General features: G+C 38.9%; 1 protein-coding gene across 1 annotated transcript; it reads right to left on the minus strand.

Annotated features, from left to right (window-relative positions):
- Positions 1-2301: 2301 nt before the first annotated feature.
- Positions 2302-11144, minus strand: LOC124290787 (mannan endo-1,4-beta-mannosidase-like). Its single transcript, XM_046727609.1, has 3 exons — positions 11090-11144; positions 3735-3972; positions 2302-3347 (listed from the first exon to the last, which is right to left on the minus strand). The coding sequence occupies exons 1-3, from the start codon at positions 11131-11133 to the stop codon at positions 2388-2390; spliced, it is 1242 nt and encodes a 413-aa protein (XP_046583565.1). The 5' UTR covers positions 11134-11144; the 3' UTR covers positions 2302-2387.
- Positions 11145-17717: the final 6573 nt, after the last annotated feature.

Genomic DNA, 17717 nt, shown 5'->3' on the forward strand with positions numbered 1-17717 from the left:
CTATGCTGTAAGCACCAGTTTAACCTTCGTTCCTTTTTTATGCCCCCGCAATTTATGGCAGGGGCATATAGGGCTACCCTCGGTGTCCGTCCGTCCGTCCGTCCGTCTGTCCGTCGGTACGAAACAGGGAATGTATTCTGTCCTCTTCTCCACCATAACCGCTCTGTTGAATTCAATGAACTTATACATGGGCTTTCTTGGGACTCTAATGGTGTGCATTTCATATTTTTTAAAAATATTTTTACTGTTTTTTTGGGTAAGTTTAGAGACATTTGAACTTAGGTACATTTTACTGAATTTCTCTATGATGATAGTGTAAAAGGGGATGAAGTTTATTCACTTCTCCACAAAAAACTGCTCAACAGAATTGAATGAACTTCTACATGTCTTTTGTAGGGACTCTACAGGTGTGCATTTCATAATGTTTTATGCAATTTCTTAATTTTGTCACTTCTACAGATGTTTGAACTTCGTTGAATCTCGTTCTATTCAGCCAGTGTTCGTTCCAGCCAACAGGGGGTGTATGTTATCCACTTCTCTTCAAAAACTACTTTATGGAATTCATTTAGATTACACATGTGCTTTATAGGGAGTCTTAAGGCGTGCATCTTATATTTTGATTGTGTATTTTATTTATTTTTCCAATTATAATGCCGTTTGAACGTAGATAAATTTTGTTGAATTTCTCTCTGAATATAGTGTTGCAGGGGGTGAAGTCTATCCACTTCTCCACAAAAGCTGCTCAACAGAATTGATTGAGCTTCTACGTGTGTTTCATTGGAACTCTAAAGGTGTGCATCTCATACCTTGTTCATCTAATTTCTTAATTTTGTCACTTTTACAGATGTTTGAACTAAGTTGAATTTTGTTCTATTTAGTCTGTTCGTTCCATTCAACAGGGGGTGTACGTTATCCACTTCTCCTCAAAAACTACTTTATGAAATTCATTTAGATTACACATGTGCTTTATAGGGACTCTAAAGGTGTGCATCTCATATTTTGATTTTGTATTTTATTTATTTTTCCAATTTTAATGCCGTTTAAACTTGCATACATTTTGTTGAATTTCTCTCTGAATATAGTGTCATAGTTGCATAGATGTTTATTGAACTTGTTCGTGAATTTTGTTCAATTATTGATCTTTATATGTCAGCGGGGGCATCCGTGTCCCTGGACACAAATTTTTCTTGTTTGTTCAGGTTTCATGATCGGTGATGGAATTCCTCGACTTTTCTGCCAACCCATTGCATGCAGCTCAGTTCTAAGTGTCTCCTTACAGACAGCCACAGTTCCTCTATCAATCATATCCAGCCTTAAGTTTTCTAAACTCCTTCGTTTGTTTTTAGAAACAAGAATACCAAGCCGCCTCCTGTCACCGACAGTCAATTTTCTGGGCCTACCTGAGCCTCCCTCGTGCTCAATGCCATATCCATTTGCAATATTTTCCAAAACACGATAAACAGTGGACAAAGGGATGCCTGTTTTGCTTGAAATCACTTTAGCTGATCTGATGTCCTTGTTATAATACTCCCTCTTCTCTAAATCATCCATATTGAGGATGACTGAAAATGTCGTCTGCTATCAAGTAAACAAAGGTGGATAACTCTCCACAAACTAATGAAAACGGATAACGGAGTTGTCTCTCTTGAATGAAACCAAGCACTTGATAGCTGGTTAAGGTTGTATATACAAGATATCCAATTTAACATATTTCTAAAATTCTCAATAATTTCTGGTCATACTATAACTCATGTCAGGGAAACTAAAAGCAGGGCGTACATTCAAGTTGTGACAGCGTGTGCAGTGAAAAAAACCAAAAGCATCACCAAATCGGCACTATGCTGAACAGTTGCCGAAACAACACAACAAACATATCTCAGGTTCAATTCCACCCTTTTCAAACACGATGCATGGAGATCGAAATGACTCAGATATCACTTTGGTCTGCAAACAAAATCTTCCTTAGAGGAAATCTTGAATTTCTGGTTTCTTGGGTGGGATCATTTACAGGCAGCCTGCCACGTGTCTGGAACTCTGCAACGTTAGATAACAAACCACCGAGTCCTAATCTTTTAGCCTTATTAAGTTTTATGATTTTACGCACCATATCCATGTACATGGGTTTTAACAAACCGTTAACTGGGTTCTACGAGCTCCTCACACAGGGAGTTGAATAGCCTTTATGTAACTGGAATACAACTGATCCGTATTAGATCAAACTCCTTCATCTTAACTGTGACTGACACGAACAGATATTTCAAATAAAACGTTAGCCACATATAGAATATAACCACACCACCATTGATTGATTAATGTTTATTGAATATAATTAAAATTACAATTATTAATGGATTAATAACAGAAATAGTATTCTCGTCCAACGACTCTCAGTTATACATGCCACTGATCTGGTTCGCAAATATAGTCATAGGATCATTAAAGAAATTGTTCCTAAAGTCTCCTTCGGCAGGATGTCCTTTGTAAGGAATCCAGAGCTGGCATTTGTGGCTTCCAAAACAGTGATTGGCCCATGCCAGGATGTAAGCGATCCTTGCTGCTTTGGAATCGGTTTTCAGGATGTCTAGGATGTGGTCGTTCCAGAAGTTATGTACAGAATCAATACCATTCTGCATGATGCCAGTTTCTGTCAGTGCTGGAATCTTATCCCTTGCCTCTGCCATGTCCACCAAATCATCCAAGGTTCTCTTCAGATCAGAGACTGGAGGCTGGTTTGGATGCATGTAGTAGAAGTCAGTGCCCATGATATCGACGAAGTCGTCTCCTGGATACACCTTAAGGTAGTCATCTTTAGTCTTGAACTTATCTGGGCTGATGCAATACAGAATATTGTGGACACCTCTTGTATCTCTTAAGTATGTCACGATATACTTGTACAGGTCTTTCAGATCATCCGCCGTATTCTGAGTTTGGGGAGAGAGGCCCCACCAAAACCATCCTCCATTTAGTTCGTGAAGAGGTCGAAAGATAAATGGAATTAGTTTACCACTGGAGTCGGTGAAATTGAGAGCCCAGTCAGCAATCTTGTCCAGGTTCTCCTTGTATTTCAGGTTATGGTCTCCTCCAGGGAGGATTCTTTTAACTGTATGAACAACATCCCCTGTATCCTTCTTCACCCATGGGGACCCACCAGTGACGGGGTTGTTGAGATGCTGGCAAAAGGTTATAACTTGCCCTCTTGCATAAGCAAGCTTGGCCAGGTAGGTCTTCGTCGCGGTTCGGTCATCAAGAAATTGAGAAAAGTCAAAACTAGACACAGCTGGGTATTGTCCTGTGACACCTTTGGTGTCAGACAACTCATCAGGATAGCCAGACAGTGCCTGTTTCTCCTGAAATATAATGCATGGTCTTTAGTTTTGTAACAAATGTAAATTGAAACAAACACGTCAACGCTCGAGAACAGCCTTTCTTGACTTTCTGCCGAAAAGAATATAATTGGGAGCAAGGAAAGTAAGGGGCGATAATTACATGTATGGATCACGAGAACTCAGTGATGCCATCAGGTGTCCAAAGAAAACAATAACAGTCCTGTTCCAGTCGTTGCTGCATGTAAATTATTGGCGATGGAATATTCCTAAGTAAGATATCTTGCTAAAACAACTAAAACAACAGACATATACTTCGACACATTTGGGTTTGACTTAATGCCATGCCTAGAGAATCTGTGGGTTTTGGCTCTGTTGCCTTCTCTTCCCATGGGCATTTTGAACACTTACACCAAAGATGTATCCTTGCACATCGCCGTCATGCATCAGCGTCTGGACCAAGTATGGAGGATGCCCTCCTTGAGCTCCCAATGTTGTGTCAGCATGATGACCAAACATCACTTTGGAGGAGTTCCTAGCCAGGGCTTTGATGTTCTTGTATAGGTTTTTAGTCTCCACAGTTGCATGCTGATCAATTGGCTCACACTGCGTCGTTGCGAGAAAGACGAGAGCTATAACTGGTATGTTACTGTTGAAAAATAACAATATTTTGGCATAATGGTGGTGCTGGTGTTTAATGTCGCATTTAAGATTATTTTACTTATGTGTGTGTGGTTGATTGACGTAAAAAGCCTGGATCCACAGTTGAGTTTTTTTAAGTAGGAGCTGAAGTCGTGTTCCAGATTATGGCCCTAAGAGTGAGTGAGTGAGTGAGTTATTATTTAACGTCACATCGGCAATATTTCAGCCATATCGTGACGAGAACATATGTGACATTGAAATGGAATATATGTATATTATAAAAACCTGTCGACGAAGGACAGTAAAACAACTAGAATATCACAATTACAACTAAACCTAGTGTGGAAAAGTAAAACTAATAGCACTAATTGGACAATACAATATAAAAACTGGCTATAGATCGCCAACAACTGAAGGTAGATCAGCAAACTAGGGACCATGGGGACAGTACTTTTGCTACCTGCATGGACCCTAGTTGGATTTATATCATCCCTTCAGCTGCTGGCGATTGAAGTCAAATTTAGCCAAATTTAAAATGACAAGAATACTACATTTAAAACAGCTGGTAAATTTAAATTTCCTTTGAATGTTTCGGGACTTACGTATCCTCTCAGGAGGACAATAATTTTACAATACTTAAACCCCCACTAACAATCTCAGTTACTAATCTAAAATACCAATAACAAAATATGTATATATTTACAAATCAATTAAAAGGTCTAATTCTTTTAAAAATACAATAATTAAATGAGAACTTATATTACTAAAAAGATCCTTCATAGTTCATGATTTGAAATGGATATCCCTTGTGATGGAATATTCAACACAGTCAAGCAGGTCATGCTTGACCGTCATTCTTTCATCACAAGGGATACAAAACGGAAGAACCTCACCTTTTAATAGGTACTCATGAGTATATCTTTTGTGGCCAATACGACATCGTCGTATGATGACTCTTCAAATCTTGACTGACAACCCAAGTAGGTGTAACCGATACTTGGTTTTATTGTATGTAATTTACACCTACTTGGGTGTCCCACTTCTTTTGCATCAGATCACGGATATAAGATCTAAAAGCAGCTTTGTAATCAGAGTATGGGATCAGAAGTGGTGTCACAGATTTGTTGAGTGCTGTCTTAGCAGCAAGATCGGCCATTGTGTTCCCACAAATGCCAACGTGGCTGGGAAACCAACAAAAGACGATGTCGCATTGGCCAGTAGCAAGCTCATTACCATTAAAATAATTTCTAATAAAAGTGGATGTTTACAAGAAAGATTTTTTTAATAGCCTGTAGACACAAAGAGAATCGGAAAATATTATGTATGGTTTATGTTTACTGTGTTTATTAATATATTTAAGAGCTGTTAATATGGCGTTAGCTTCTGCTGTGAAAATAGAGCTGTTATTTGGTAGTCGAGAAGATATCGTTCTGGATCCAATCACAGTGGTACATGCCACCGCACAACCATCCTTGGACCCATCTGTAAATAAGGATTTGTATGCATTTTTCTTATGTTTTAATTGATTATATTCTTGTTGATATTGTAATTCATTTGTTACAGTTTTCTAAAACTTTGTCAGAGTTAGGTCAACTTCAGGCCTCACCAGTTACCAAGGAGGAGAAGAAAGAAGACGTGAAGGAGATATATTTTCCAGCTCAATGCCGGCAGCAGAAATGAATGGATTAATTCTCAAACCAAGAGGCGGAACAAGAGAAGGCTTTTTGTTGGACATATCCTCATAAGAAGGATTGAAAAACACAGTTAAATGCAGGATTTGACTCATTAAAATATAGTTTTGTTACATACTGCAAGGATAATTATATACGGCGTTGTGTAAGAGATGGCTCATCGGCCTCGCCGTAGAAACTGTCAACAGAAGAAGTTCTAAAGGACCCAAGACAAAGTCATAGACCCTGGTGGTGGACAGAATCTAATAGTTTGAGGTTGCTTTTGCAGGCTCCACCATAAACGATGGAACCCAAATCAAGTTTGGAACGTACCAGTGACTTTCAACAAGTCAAGTGCCTTCAGGCATTTAGTTTTAAGGGATTTAATATGTGGTAAAAACATTAAGTGTGAGTCAAAATAATTCCCAAGAACTTGGCCTCCTTCACAACGTCAATGGTGTGTCATTTAGAGATAGTTCAGGGTCTTTATGCGGTTTGTATTAAGGCAGAAATGTATACAATTAGTTTTGGATTTAGAAAATTTAAAGCCGTTTTCAAGACACCATTTATTTATCTTGTTTAAACACAACTGCAGTTGCCGTTCAATAGTATTCATATTTTTACCACGACAAGAAATATTAAAATCATCCACAAAAGGTGATCCATCGATTGAATCGTTTAAAACCTTTGATAAACTGTTGATCTTGATACTAAATAGTGTCACAGACAAAATACTGTCTTGTTGGACACCCTCATCCTGACTGTAATGATCAGACAGGGTAGAACCCACTCGGACTTGAAATTGTCTGTCATTTAAAAAGTTAGCTTTAAATTGAGGCAAACGGCCTCGCAATCCGAAGCCATGTAAATCTCTTAAAATGCCATATTTCCACGTGGTGTCAGATGCCTTTTCAAGATAAAAAAGACACAGCGTGTTGTTTATTAATTAGAGCGTTTTTAACAAATTATGCACCATAGGATGGCAACGGAAATTATGTTCTGCTTTTTTCCTTGCCTTCCTAGCTTGTTTGCACTCATCGTTGAACCATGGTTTTCGGATATGTGGATTTGCAGAGGACTGTGGTATACATCAGCTATGGTATTCAGTTCATCAGAAAAAACAGTTAATAGCATCAGGAACGTCAATAAAAAGTTCAGGTTTCAGTTTTGTAGCACACAGTGTTTCATATAAATCCCAGTTAGCCTCCTTAAAATTCCACCTTTGTGATGGAGGTACATCAGATGGAGTTAAAGGTTTTAGTATAGTAGGAAAATGGTCACTTCCACAGAGGTCAGCGTAGACTGACCATTCAAATGCATTTAGTAGTTCAGAATTTGTGACTGACAAGTCGAGAGCAGAATAGGTTCCTGTACCAGGGTGTAAATATGTGTTTGAACCATCATTATAAATACATAAATCAATATCTGAACAAAACTCCTCTAGTAATTTACCCTTAACGTTTGTATTTGCACTACCCCAGACTGGGTTGTGCCCATTTAAATCTCCCATAATAATACAGGGCTTTGGGAGTTGCTCATATAGCTTGAAGATCGGTTTTTGTGAAACGTTGAAGACGGAGATATATAGAGAGAGCATAATGTAAACGCAACGTGCAAAGTTAGTTGCGCTGCAACAGCCTGAAAATTAGTAGTAAGTGCAACAGGGATATGGATAACGTTCTGTTTGACTAGGATGTAAGATCATCCAGTGGCCCTGTCACCCAGTGGTAAAAAACAATGATATGCATTGAAAGAACGCAGGACAAAAGCATTCGTCTGTTTTAAATAGGTCTCCTGCAAACAGAACGCTGATGGTGTTAAATCCTGGTCTAAAAGTTGTAATTCACTGAAATTAGTCCTCAGTCCTCTACAATTCCACCGTATAATATGACTGTGATAAACTATCTTTAGAGAGGATTTATTGGGGATCTTTCCCGTACTTTTTTGATGGGCGACAAGCTGTGCGCCCTAGAACGGACAGTTTCGGACACATCCTTGTCCTCAAGGGAACCATATTTGTTGTATAAGTTGATTTGATTTTCTGACCCTGAGTTTTTTCAAAGAATCTGGCTTCTTACCTTTGCCTTTAAGGGGCTGAGTAGACTTTGATGTCGACTGAGATGATGCGTCAAGATCAGAGGATGTTTCACATTGGCTTTGAGACGTACTAGGAACTGATTCTGTTGTTTGGGTAGATATTGCAGGTGAGAATATCAGAGGAGATTCGGATTTAACCCAGGTCAAGTTTGTCTGACAGCATGCAGATGACTTTGTTATTCTAGTGGTTGCTTCTGACAGTGTTCTGGTGATAGAAGCATAGCTCCCCTTATGCTCTGAGATTTGAACTAGTTTTTATGCATCGGCAAAACTAATATTTTGGGTAAATTCGATTCTATTTATCTCCATTTGATGCTTCCAAACAGGACAGTTTTTAGAGTAAGATGGATGATCCCCGTCACAGTTGGTACATTTTTTAAACATTACTGTCACAATCTTCTGTTGCATGTGTCTTTTCACCACAGTGAGCACATACAACAGACAATGTGCAAGTATTTACGCCATGACCGAACTTTTGACATTTGAAGCACCTTAGAGGGTTCGGAATGTAGAGATTTTGGAACTTTTGATGACGAATATGACAGGTAGGTATTTGTTTTCATAACAGCATAATTTTTCCGGGTTGATAAACGTTTGACAAAGAGTACGCCTTGACCTTTCATCTCAGAGACGATGTCAAGTTCCAACATATCTGCAAACTATCGATCACGGTCTTTGATGATTCCCTTGCTCTTGTTTAATGTTTTATGAGCCGTGACTGTGGCCGGAACGCTGACAAACGATTCTGTACTCATAAGGTTGGTGGCTTGTTGCCTTTTCCCACATTCAACCAACAGAGCACCGGAACGTAAACGTTTAATATTCTTGACATCACCAGCAATGCGCCGTATACCCTTAGATATAGCAAAAGGGTTCAACTTCAATGGAGTCTTGTCAACAGTTTCAATAGCAAGAAATCGTGGCCAGTATTCAATGGACGTGGACAGTCTTTAATCATTATAAACTGGATCAGTGTCTAGTGGACGTTTGGGTTTTGTTAGGGGGGTTTGGTAAGCCATGGTTAATTTTTCAAGGTTCATCATCCGATCTCCCCATCCACCACGGAGTATCACAAGGACAATGCTAAAAACAAGCGGATCTGCGACTTGCAGCACCAAGGATACCCGGATGATATACTCCAGCAGAAAAATTAAAGATCCAGCAGATTGGCCCATGAGCCACCGCCTTCTGGACATACGACTCTAAGCAAAAACATACATGAAATTGTATATTTGAAATTTTGTGTTTAAAAAAATCATGGAATAATTCTCAAAATTTTGTGCAGTAGTACATATATGTAGCACATGGCTTGGCGTGACCAGCCGATTGATAGAACCGGGCCAGTTCTACCACCCGTGTAGGTGAAGTCAGGGGCGAAGTGGTGTGTTGGGCAAAGGAACGCTGTTCCTGGAACCAGTGCCCTCAACCACCAGACTCCCAACCACCAGACTCCCTTCCTCCAACGACAAAGGGGCGCAACCCACGGCAAACGGGCTGGTGGACCAAATATACCCCGGGTCCGCAACGGGGGGTTGAAGAGCGCTTAGCGTTACCCAGCACCCACCACGAGGAGGTGGCTCTTCACGGGTGCATATTGCCCTAAGTTAACGATGTACATGGTTGGTTGTTTGCCATAGTCCAGACTATAGTTTACTACCAACCCACTGAGATACAATGTTTGCCTAGTGGCCAAAGCGTCAGCTCATCACGCCGAAGACCAGGGTTCGATACCTCATATGTACATAATGTGTGAAGACCATCTCTGGTGTCCCCTGCATGTTGTTGCTGGAATATTAAAAGCGGCGTAAAATCCAATCACTCACTCAAGAAACCAAGAACTCAAGAAACCATGGAGAAGGTGGACATAGATGTCCCACTTCAGAGAAAGAATAATGATTCCGAGCCGATCGTGATGCTGAGCTTCTGGCCCTAACCAGCAAGTAACATCATTTATTGCATTTTGTCTTTGGGGGATGGAAACACCAACATTCCTCTCAAGCCGATGATGATGCCTAGCTTCTGGCAGTAACTAGCAAGCAACATCATTTAATCTATTTTGGCATGAGTCGTGTGGGATTGACATTGTCCCCTACAAGACGAGGCAGAAGATGCCGATCTCGATTCATCCCCTTGAAGACTTAACACCTTCTGACTCATTACCGGAATGTTTTATTAAACTAAAACATCCGAATAATTATTGAATCGTTTGTAATCACATTCATGTTAGGAGTGAGTGAGTTTGGGTTTAATCCCACTTTGAACAGAGTTCCATTAATAGCATGACGTGTTGGCTCAAAGTGGAAGTAAGGATGCAGAACAGTTGCCACTTTGATGACTCTGACGACCAAGGCTGTGGTTCTGACAAACCTAGAAACATACTGGGGTCGAACCGGGATTCTAGCTCGCAGGTTAATGTCACACCCACTATACGAAACCTTGCTCGGACAAAAACTTGTAGTGTTTTCGACGACTTGGTTACCTTGGCCTCTCCATGGAAGGAACGACAAATATTTGCTCGTTTTGTAATGAGGTACAGTAGTAAAAAACAGGACCACGTAAAATCCTTTTTCTATCTTGTTTACCTTTTCAAACGATTCCCAATGTTTTTGAATATCTTTTTATAATAAAATAGACCATAAGTTGCTAATATTTGTGTTTATACGATAATATTAGAATAGTATATATGCACTTTACACCTTTCTTATAATTTGTATAGGGGGCGGTGGGGTAGCCTAGTGGTTAAAGCTTTGGCTCGTCACGCCGAAGGCCCGGGTTCGATTCCCCACATGGGCACAATGTGTAAAGTCCATTTCTGGTGTCCCCCGCCGTGATATTACTGGAATATTGCTAAAAGCGGCGTAAAACTAAACTCAGTCAGTCAGTCAGTATAATTTGTATATATTAAAGTCAGTTTTCTTACCGAACTTTCAAAGTAAAACATAAATTTACCACATTTTAAACGTAGTATTTTCGTTCTTTTAACTGGCAGCTAAATTGGCCTACAATCGCCAGCGGCTGAAGGGATGGTGTAAATCCACTAGGGTCAATACAGGTAGCAAAAGTAATGTAAGTCCCCATGGTTCCTAGTATGGTGATCTCCCTTCAGTTGTTGGCGATCTACAACCCCTGTTTTATACTGTATTGTCTTCTTTAACTGTAATGTTTTAGCTTTGCTTGCTAGTTTTATATTCATATCTGTGATTCTCTAGTATTTTTACTGTCCATCGCCGACAGGTATTAACTTTCCAAATGTTTTCTATTATTATTGTCTTAATTGTTTTCGTCACGATATGGCTGAGATATTGCCGATGTGACGTTAAATATTAACTCACTCACTCACTCACTCAGTTTTCTTACCGTATGTTCATGCTTCCAATAGGCAACTGTTTCATGCGTTGCATTCCATTTAGGTGTTATTTATATGTGAATATATGTTGATAAGATTAAATTTAGGTTATCAGTTTTATCAGGTTATGACATTATTTTTTAAAATGGTTGGTCATATTTCTTATCTGTATTTTAGGGTAGGGCTGAAGTTCCATAGGTGTACATTTAACCACAACCAGCTGTTAAGTTCCTGATCCCTGAAAGGTTGTGCCCTCTTGTTATCCAAATGTCAACTCTACATGGGTTCTAACCGCAGGTTCATCCGAATTAAGATGCTTTGTCTATCGTAACTCTTGTAGTTTTTCCCCCCTGCTAGGAGTTAGGAATTTGCTTGCTAGCGAACCCTAGCCCCCTATTATATTATGCTGTTACTAAATATTTTATTATTTTGAAAGCACGTTGTAAAAGATATGTGATAATGAAGTTATTATATTTTTCTTTGAAGACAGGCTGTTTTACAGTCTAAAAATATGTGTTATTCACGTACGATTTTGTTTCGTGACGACATGTCTGAATTGTATCTCACTTACTCATTCTTGTGGGCTTCGGAGTTGTTTCCTTTGGCACATCAGTTTTACCGATCACGGTTCTGATTGGTCTGTCATCTGCCCTAATGGGAGTAACACTTTAACGGTAAACGATCGACACCTAAATCTCTTCCACAGTAACTGACACGCAGTGATATAACTGGAATGTTGTTCTTAAAACCATCTCGTTCCCTCAAAAGAGTTCTTAAAATGTAACTTACTGTACAGAAGATGCCTTTTTAGATCAATTATTATATTTTCCTTGAATTACCATAAGTCTTGAACATTTCCTCATTATCCTAAGAACCTAACCATTTGATTCTACTGGATAAAAATATTTACATAGCGAAATAAATCAAAACATATTTTAAGAGATGCTTATAAAGAGAACATGCAGGCCCGACGTCAAGCCATAATATACCTGTGTTTTAAAACATTACCGTCATTTTATATTTTAGGTCTTATCCTAACGTCCCAACTGTCATATAATCCCTGAAGAAATTAATGGAACATGTAGGAATGAAATTGGCTCTGTATGTATGTGTGTGTGTGTGCGTGCGTGCGTGCGTTCATGCGTGCGTATGTGTGTGTGTGTGTGTCGTCGCTCATTCAGTAACCAGAAACTTTCTTCATTGATGATCACTGGATTGACTGGTCCAGACTCGATTATTTTCAGACCGCCACCATATAGCTGGAATATTGCTGAGTGCGGCGTAAAACTTAACTCACTCATTCACTCTTAATTAAAATAATGAAAAATAAAGATCAAATATGAATAAATGCATCAATACTTTATTTTGATGGTCTTTCCCTAGTGAGTCATATTTACTGGAATATGTATTTGATATATCACTATTGAGTACAGTGTACTTTCAAGTTTTATACTTTAATGTTTTACATATGATTTAAATGTATAACTTGTGTAAGTCATAAAGTGGTTACAATATTGTTAACGTGATGTGATATATTGTAGCTCATTCCCTTTTCAATCCCCCTGGATGCCAGAGGGACATTTATGTCCTTCCTCTTTAAAGTTCACTTTAAGGTCTAATTCTACAGTAAATATATCACGCACACAAATATACTTCACAGTTTAGGATTCTGGGGAAAATGTCCTGAATCTTGATACCATCACTATTATCTTAGATAAAGCTAACGTGTTGAAAATAGCTTATGATATAGCTTATGATAATTTTGAAACAGAACAGAACAGAACTTAGTTTATTTCATTCTGTAACGTTGCCTATGAACCTAGAATCGGTTGGAATGTTTTCGAAAATACACTGATACGAACGCCAAAGTGCGCGTTCCGTGAGCGCCAGTACTGAGACTCCCCTTACATCACGTATATTTCACACTCAGCTGCTGTAAATGCATCACTGAATTCCTCAGGCATTTTAGAATCAAACTACAAATGGTCTTTGTAATAAATACCAAGAGTCTAGGTGAAATGAAACAAAAGATTTTTTCTCAAACTGTCAGACACCCATTAGTCTATTCGTAGCATGCATAGGCTCAATACTTATAGAATATGCTTGGAAAGAACATCCTAACAACAAATAGCGAATTACAAATAAATACTACACAGTAATGTGATATGTTTATGGGGGGAAATATGTACTTTTAGAATATACATGGAAAGAGAATCCTAACAACAAATAGCAAATTACAAATAAATACTACACAGTAATGTGATATGTTTATGAGGGGAAATATGTACTTTTAGAATATGCATGGAAAGAGAATCCTAACAACAAATAGCAAATAACAAGTAAATACTACACAGTAATGTGATATGTTTATGAGGGGAAATATGTACTTTTAGAATATGCATGGAAAGAGCATCCTAACAACAAATAGCAAATAACAAGTAAATACTACACAGTAATGTGATATGTTTATGGGGGAAATATGTACTTTTAGAATATGCATGGAAAGAGCATCCTAACAACAAATAGCAAATTACAAATAAATACTACACAGTAATGTGATATGTTTATGGGGGGAAATATGTACTTTTAGAATATGCATGGAAAGAGAATCCTTACAACAAATAGCAAATTACAAATAGATACTACACAGTTATGTGATGGAAATGTGGAGGGAAATATGTACATCTGTATGATCCCCAGGGAGTTGAGATTGACAATACGATGTTCCGTTGAGATTGACATCCAGTGAACGAGGGAAAAACAAAGCGCCTTTGAGCAGCTGAGCTGAGCTGGATATCGGCGCTATACAAATAGCCATGTTAGTATGTATGTATGTATGTATGTATGTATGTATGTATGTATGTATGTATGTATGTATGTATGTATGTATGTATGTATGTATGTATGTATGTATGTATGTATGTATGTATGTATGTATGTATGTATGTATGTATGTATGTATGTATGTATGTATGTATGTATGTATGTATGTATGTAGGTAGGTAGGTAGGTAGGTAGGTAGGTAGGTAGGTATGTGGGTGTAGCAGCGAATGTATTCGTTTTTGCTTCGACATGATCGAATACACGAATTTTAACCCGCTTCACATTATAATAATAAGCCGATAATATTTGAAATAGTCCATGTGATTAGTGGACATGTCAGGCCACCGTGGCTAAATACTGTCTCTGATAATTTCAAGCAATGGGAATATATCTGAACTCTGCATGCCTTCATACAGTTAATTGTGTAATTGTGATGATTATATTAATAATAAAATACTCGTCTCCAGGTTCTCCTTCGTCCTGGTATCAGGACACCCATCCCGAATGGATACCAAGTTGAAACAATGACAAGGGTTCTCGTTTCTTCCGTCTCCAGGGAAACTAATCATGTTTAATGTTTATCATGTATGTATATTTCTTATGTAACTGACTTGTCACACTTAAATATAATGTTTCTGCCTATTTGTCTGTCTGGTCATTTGGACAGTTCTGATTTGTCTAGTAGTAGAAATCCCTGGTAGTTGAATTAAGGATTTTGAAATTAAGGGGTGCTCGGTTAATTGACTTTTGCTGTAGTGTGTAACACAGATTTTCTCCCCAATCCTAAATTATTTACATCATATACATTGTACTGACCTCTTGATTTCCAAGATTTATTTTTGAACACTGTTTAAGATAGAATGTTTACGCACCAGTGCATTTGCTACATGAGTGTTACTGAAATATATGTAATTAGCCAAATAACTGGTGTTCTTTGTCATTTAGGAGCGCAAGGGAGCATCAACACTCTGGAACCTGCGGTTTGATCTAGAAGAGGGACTTTGTGAGGAAGAATCAGAGATAGAACCAGTAGATCAGGACCATAATATTACACCCAAGCAGGAACGTAAACGTTGCAAAACTGAAATCGACAATTCTTAAATCAGAAAATGAATCTTTAAAACATGAGAATAATGGACCTGAGAAGATAGTTTATAAAATGAAAGTAAATAACACTGTACACTTTGAAGGTGATGATGATAACGTACGATATTATACTGGCCTGCCTCCTTTTGTAACACTAATGGCATTGCTCAATCTAGTATCATTACATTCATCGTTGTTTCAAAAGTAAATTATTACATTAATGAGACTGAATGGTTTGATCTGGAAGAAAATTTCCAGGACATTTAATCAGGTTATGAATGTCTTGTACATCAACTTGAACAACTTGTGTTCTGGCCAGATAGAGAGCATTTATGGAAAACAAGGGCAATGGTATTCAGAAGGTATTTTGCACGCAGAGTGTCTGTTCCTATAGACTGTTTTCAGATTTTTATTGATAGACCATCAATTCTGACAGTTTGACATGGTCAACGTACAAGCATCATAATACTGTAACATGTCGCCTTGGCATTACTCCCCAAGGTTCTGTAAGTTACATTTCTGAGGGATGGGGAAGTCGTGTTAGTGATAAGTGTTTGACAAATAAAAGTAATTTCACCAACTATCTTCTCCATGGTGATATTGTATTAGCAGATAGAGGCTTTGATGTACAAGACAGTATTGGTTCTGTAGGAGCGGAGTTAAGGGCTCCAGCATTTACAAGAGGTAAGCCACAGCCGAGTATCGCTGAAGTAGAGGAAAGACTTCATGTGGAAAGGGTTATTGGTAATGGCCGTCAGAAATATATGATACTCAGCAGCAATATTCCCATTGATTACCTAATGACAAAGAATAATGAAATTGAAACTGTACGTGTACAAAACAATTCCTTGTCAACACTTTCTGGAGCAAACCCTTTCACGTGTGTTCAGGAAGTGTCGTGCAACAATCTACACAGAGTAACAGATGTGTAGAACAGCATTGCCTGGTCAGCTACTGGTTTCCAGAATGCCATACAAGGTGTAATTCTTTTCACAAATATATCATTGTTTGTACAAACAACAAAGTAACAGTATTCATGATTAGTTACAAATATTTGTGTTTGCACCCGGTGATAAAACTTAATTTCACCTGTACCATCGTGCAATATCCAATCAATGTCTGAGTGCACACGAACATGTGTTTTTCATGGAGGCCGCCCTCATGGATGACCTTTCTGCACTAAGCATGCAGAGCTAATTTTTGAACGAAACTACTGAATGACTTTCAAAATTGCATGGATCAAAGGCCCTATAAGGGAGATAACTCCAATTACTCCATGGGGCACACTAGATACCAGGAAGTAAAATGTATCATATATGATACGTGGGGCACTAGAGGGTTAATTGCAGTGAAGCATTAACCCCTCTTTGTAAACTGTCATCAAAGTTATCCTTTGCACAGAATGGACACTTAATCTCAAGACAGCCTCTTCTACAACAACCACAGTTAACAATACCATCAGGAGTTGCACCAAGATGTGGATACTCACAGCTGAGGAATAAGCCACATTCCTGAATACTGAAGTTATGGTGACGCTCAGTAAATACTTTCTCATAGGTGTCCCTAGCTGTTACTCCGTGGCTACATCCCCATCTCGTAGCTCGCCAGACAGTGATGTACGGACACTCTTCATCTTTGATTCTGTTTTACACCCAGGTCTGAACTGAAACCAAACTGGGAAACACGCTTGGTTTCTTGTTGCTGCTTCAACTGCCAATACCTCCTCTGCTGTCATGCTTAGATTATTTATAACGTGGTGTCAGTGTTGTAAAACGTCATCATATCGGATGCCAACCATACATTAACAAGAATTTGTTTGATGTACTGATTAACTGTCATATCTTTATGACTCATGAGTGGAATATGGCTCTTCACGCCATCACACTCAGACGCTGAATCTGAAGATATGTTGAACGCAGCTCGGCACAAAACGTTCATATTGGGTGATGCCTTGTCTTTCATCCCGTGTTGGAGAAACTGAACCTAACTTATCACCAATTTTTCAGAATCTGCACGTTCACGGTGTTGCTTCATCGCTTCCATTATAGTCGTCTCAATACAAGGACAAACACCGTCTAACACCGATCCCTCACAAACTGATTTCTGATGGTTTGGTCAGACTGTAGGTGGCATCAGCAGGTCGATGGCGTAGATGAAAGGCCCGGATATAGCGATCGTGTGCAGGGGTGTGACTCTCTGGTATTTCACTTCTCGACGATCACGGGTTGAACTGATACCGATACCGAGATATGGTGCTCTGGTACATTGACGTACAACTGCAGACTATTTTCTTCCTGCTTCAAGACGTCATCTGGCGATGTTACCATTCAGCCTCGCACACTCCCATTTCGACAAACGTAAGTCGACAAACCTACATCAAAATGCTGACTAACGTTTGACCTCTTTTCGTCATTTTCACTGCACAATGTTCTCAATGCGTTTCCCTAAAAGCTGGATTTGACCATACAGTCGTATCAAGTACATTTCTCACCCATTTCCAGCCACCTTTAAACACAATGCATGAAGCCCCAAATCATCGTTGGTTTGGCCTCATTATGTTTCATTTTTTGGCGCACTGTAATCGTGTTCGCGCTTTCCTCCTACAGTGAGCTGACGTATAACTGGAATACACTTAAGCTGTGTTAAACCAAACTCCCTCATCCTCGCTATTGCTGACAAAAATCTTTCATTTGAACCGTAAGCTACCCTTAAAATGCAACCACAACATAA

This window comes from Haliotis rubra, unplaced genomic scaffold (genome assembly GCF_003918875.1).
Source record: "Haliotis rubra isolate DU_JTF1 unplaced genomic scaffold, ASM391887v1 Scf474, whole genome shotgun sequence".
NCBI lineage: Eukaryota > Metazoa > Mollusca > Gastropoda > Lepetellida > Haliotidae > Haliotis > Haliotis rubra.

Bases quoted from the DNA above. Each gene is read 5' to 3' on its own strand.
- LOC124290787 (XM_046727609.1), bottom strand. From the start codon at position 11,133: ATGCAACGCATGAAACAGTTGCCTATTGGAAGCATGAACATACG. The intron at 3,973-11,089 runs GTAAGAAAACTG...ATTTTTCAACAG, and splicing joins ATTGGAAGCATGAACATACG to TAACATACCAGTTATAGCTC. The intron at 3,348-3,734 runs GTAAGTGTTCAA...ATTATATTTCAG, and splicing joins TGCAAGGATACATCTTTGGT to GAGAAACAGGCACTGTCTGG.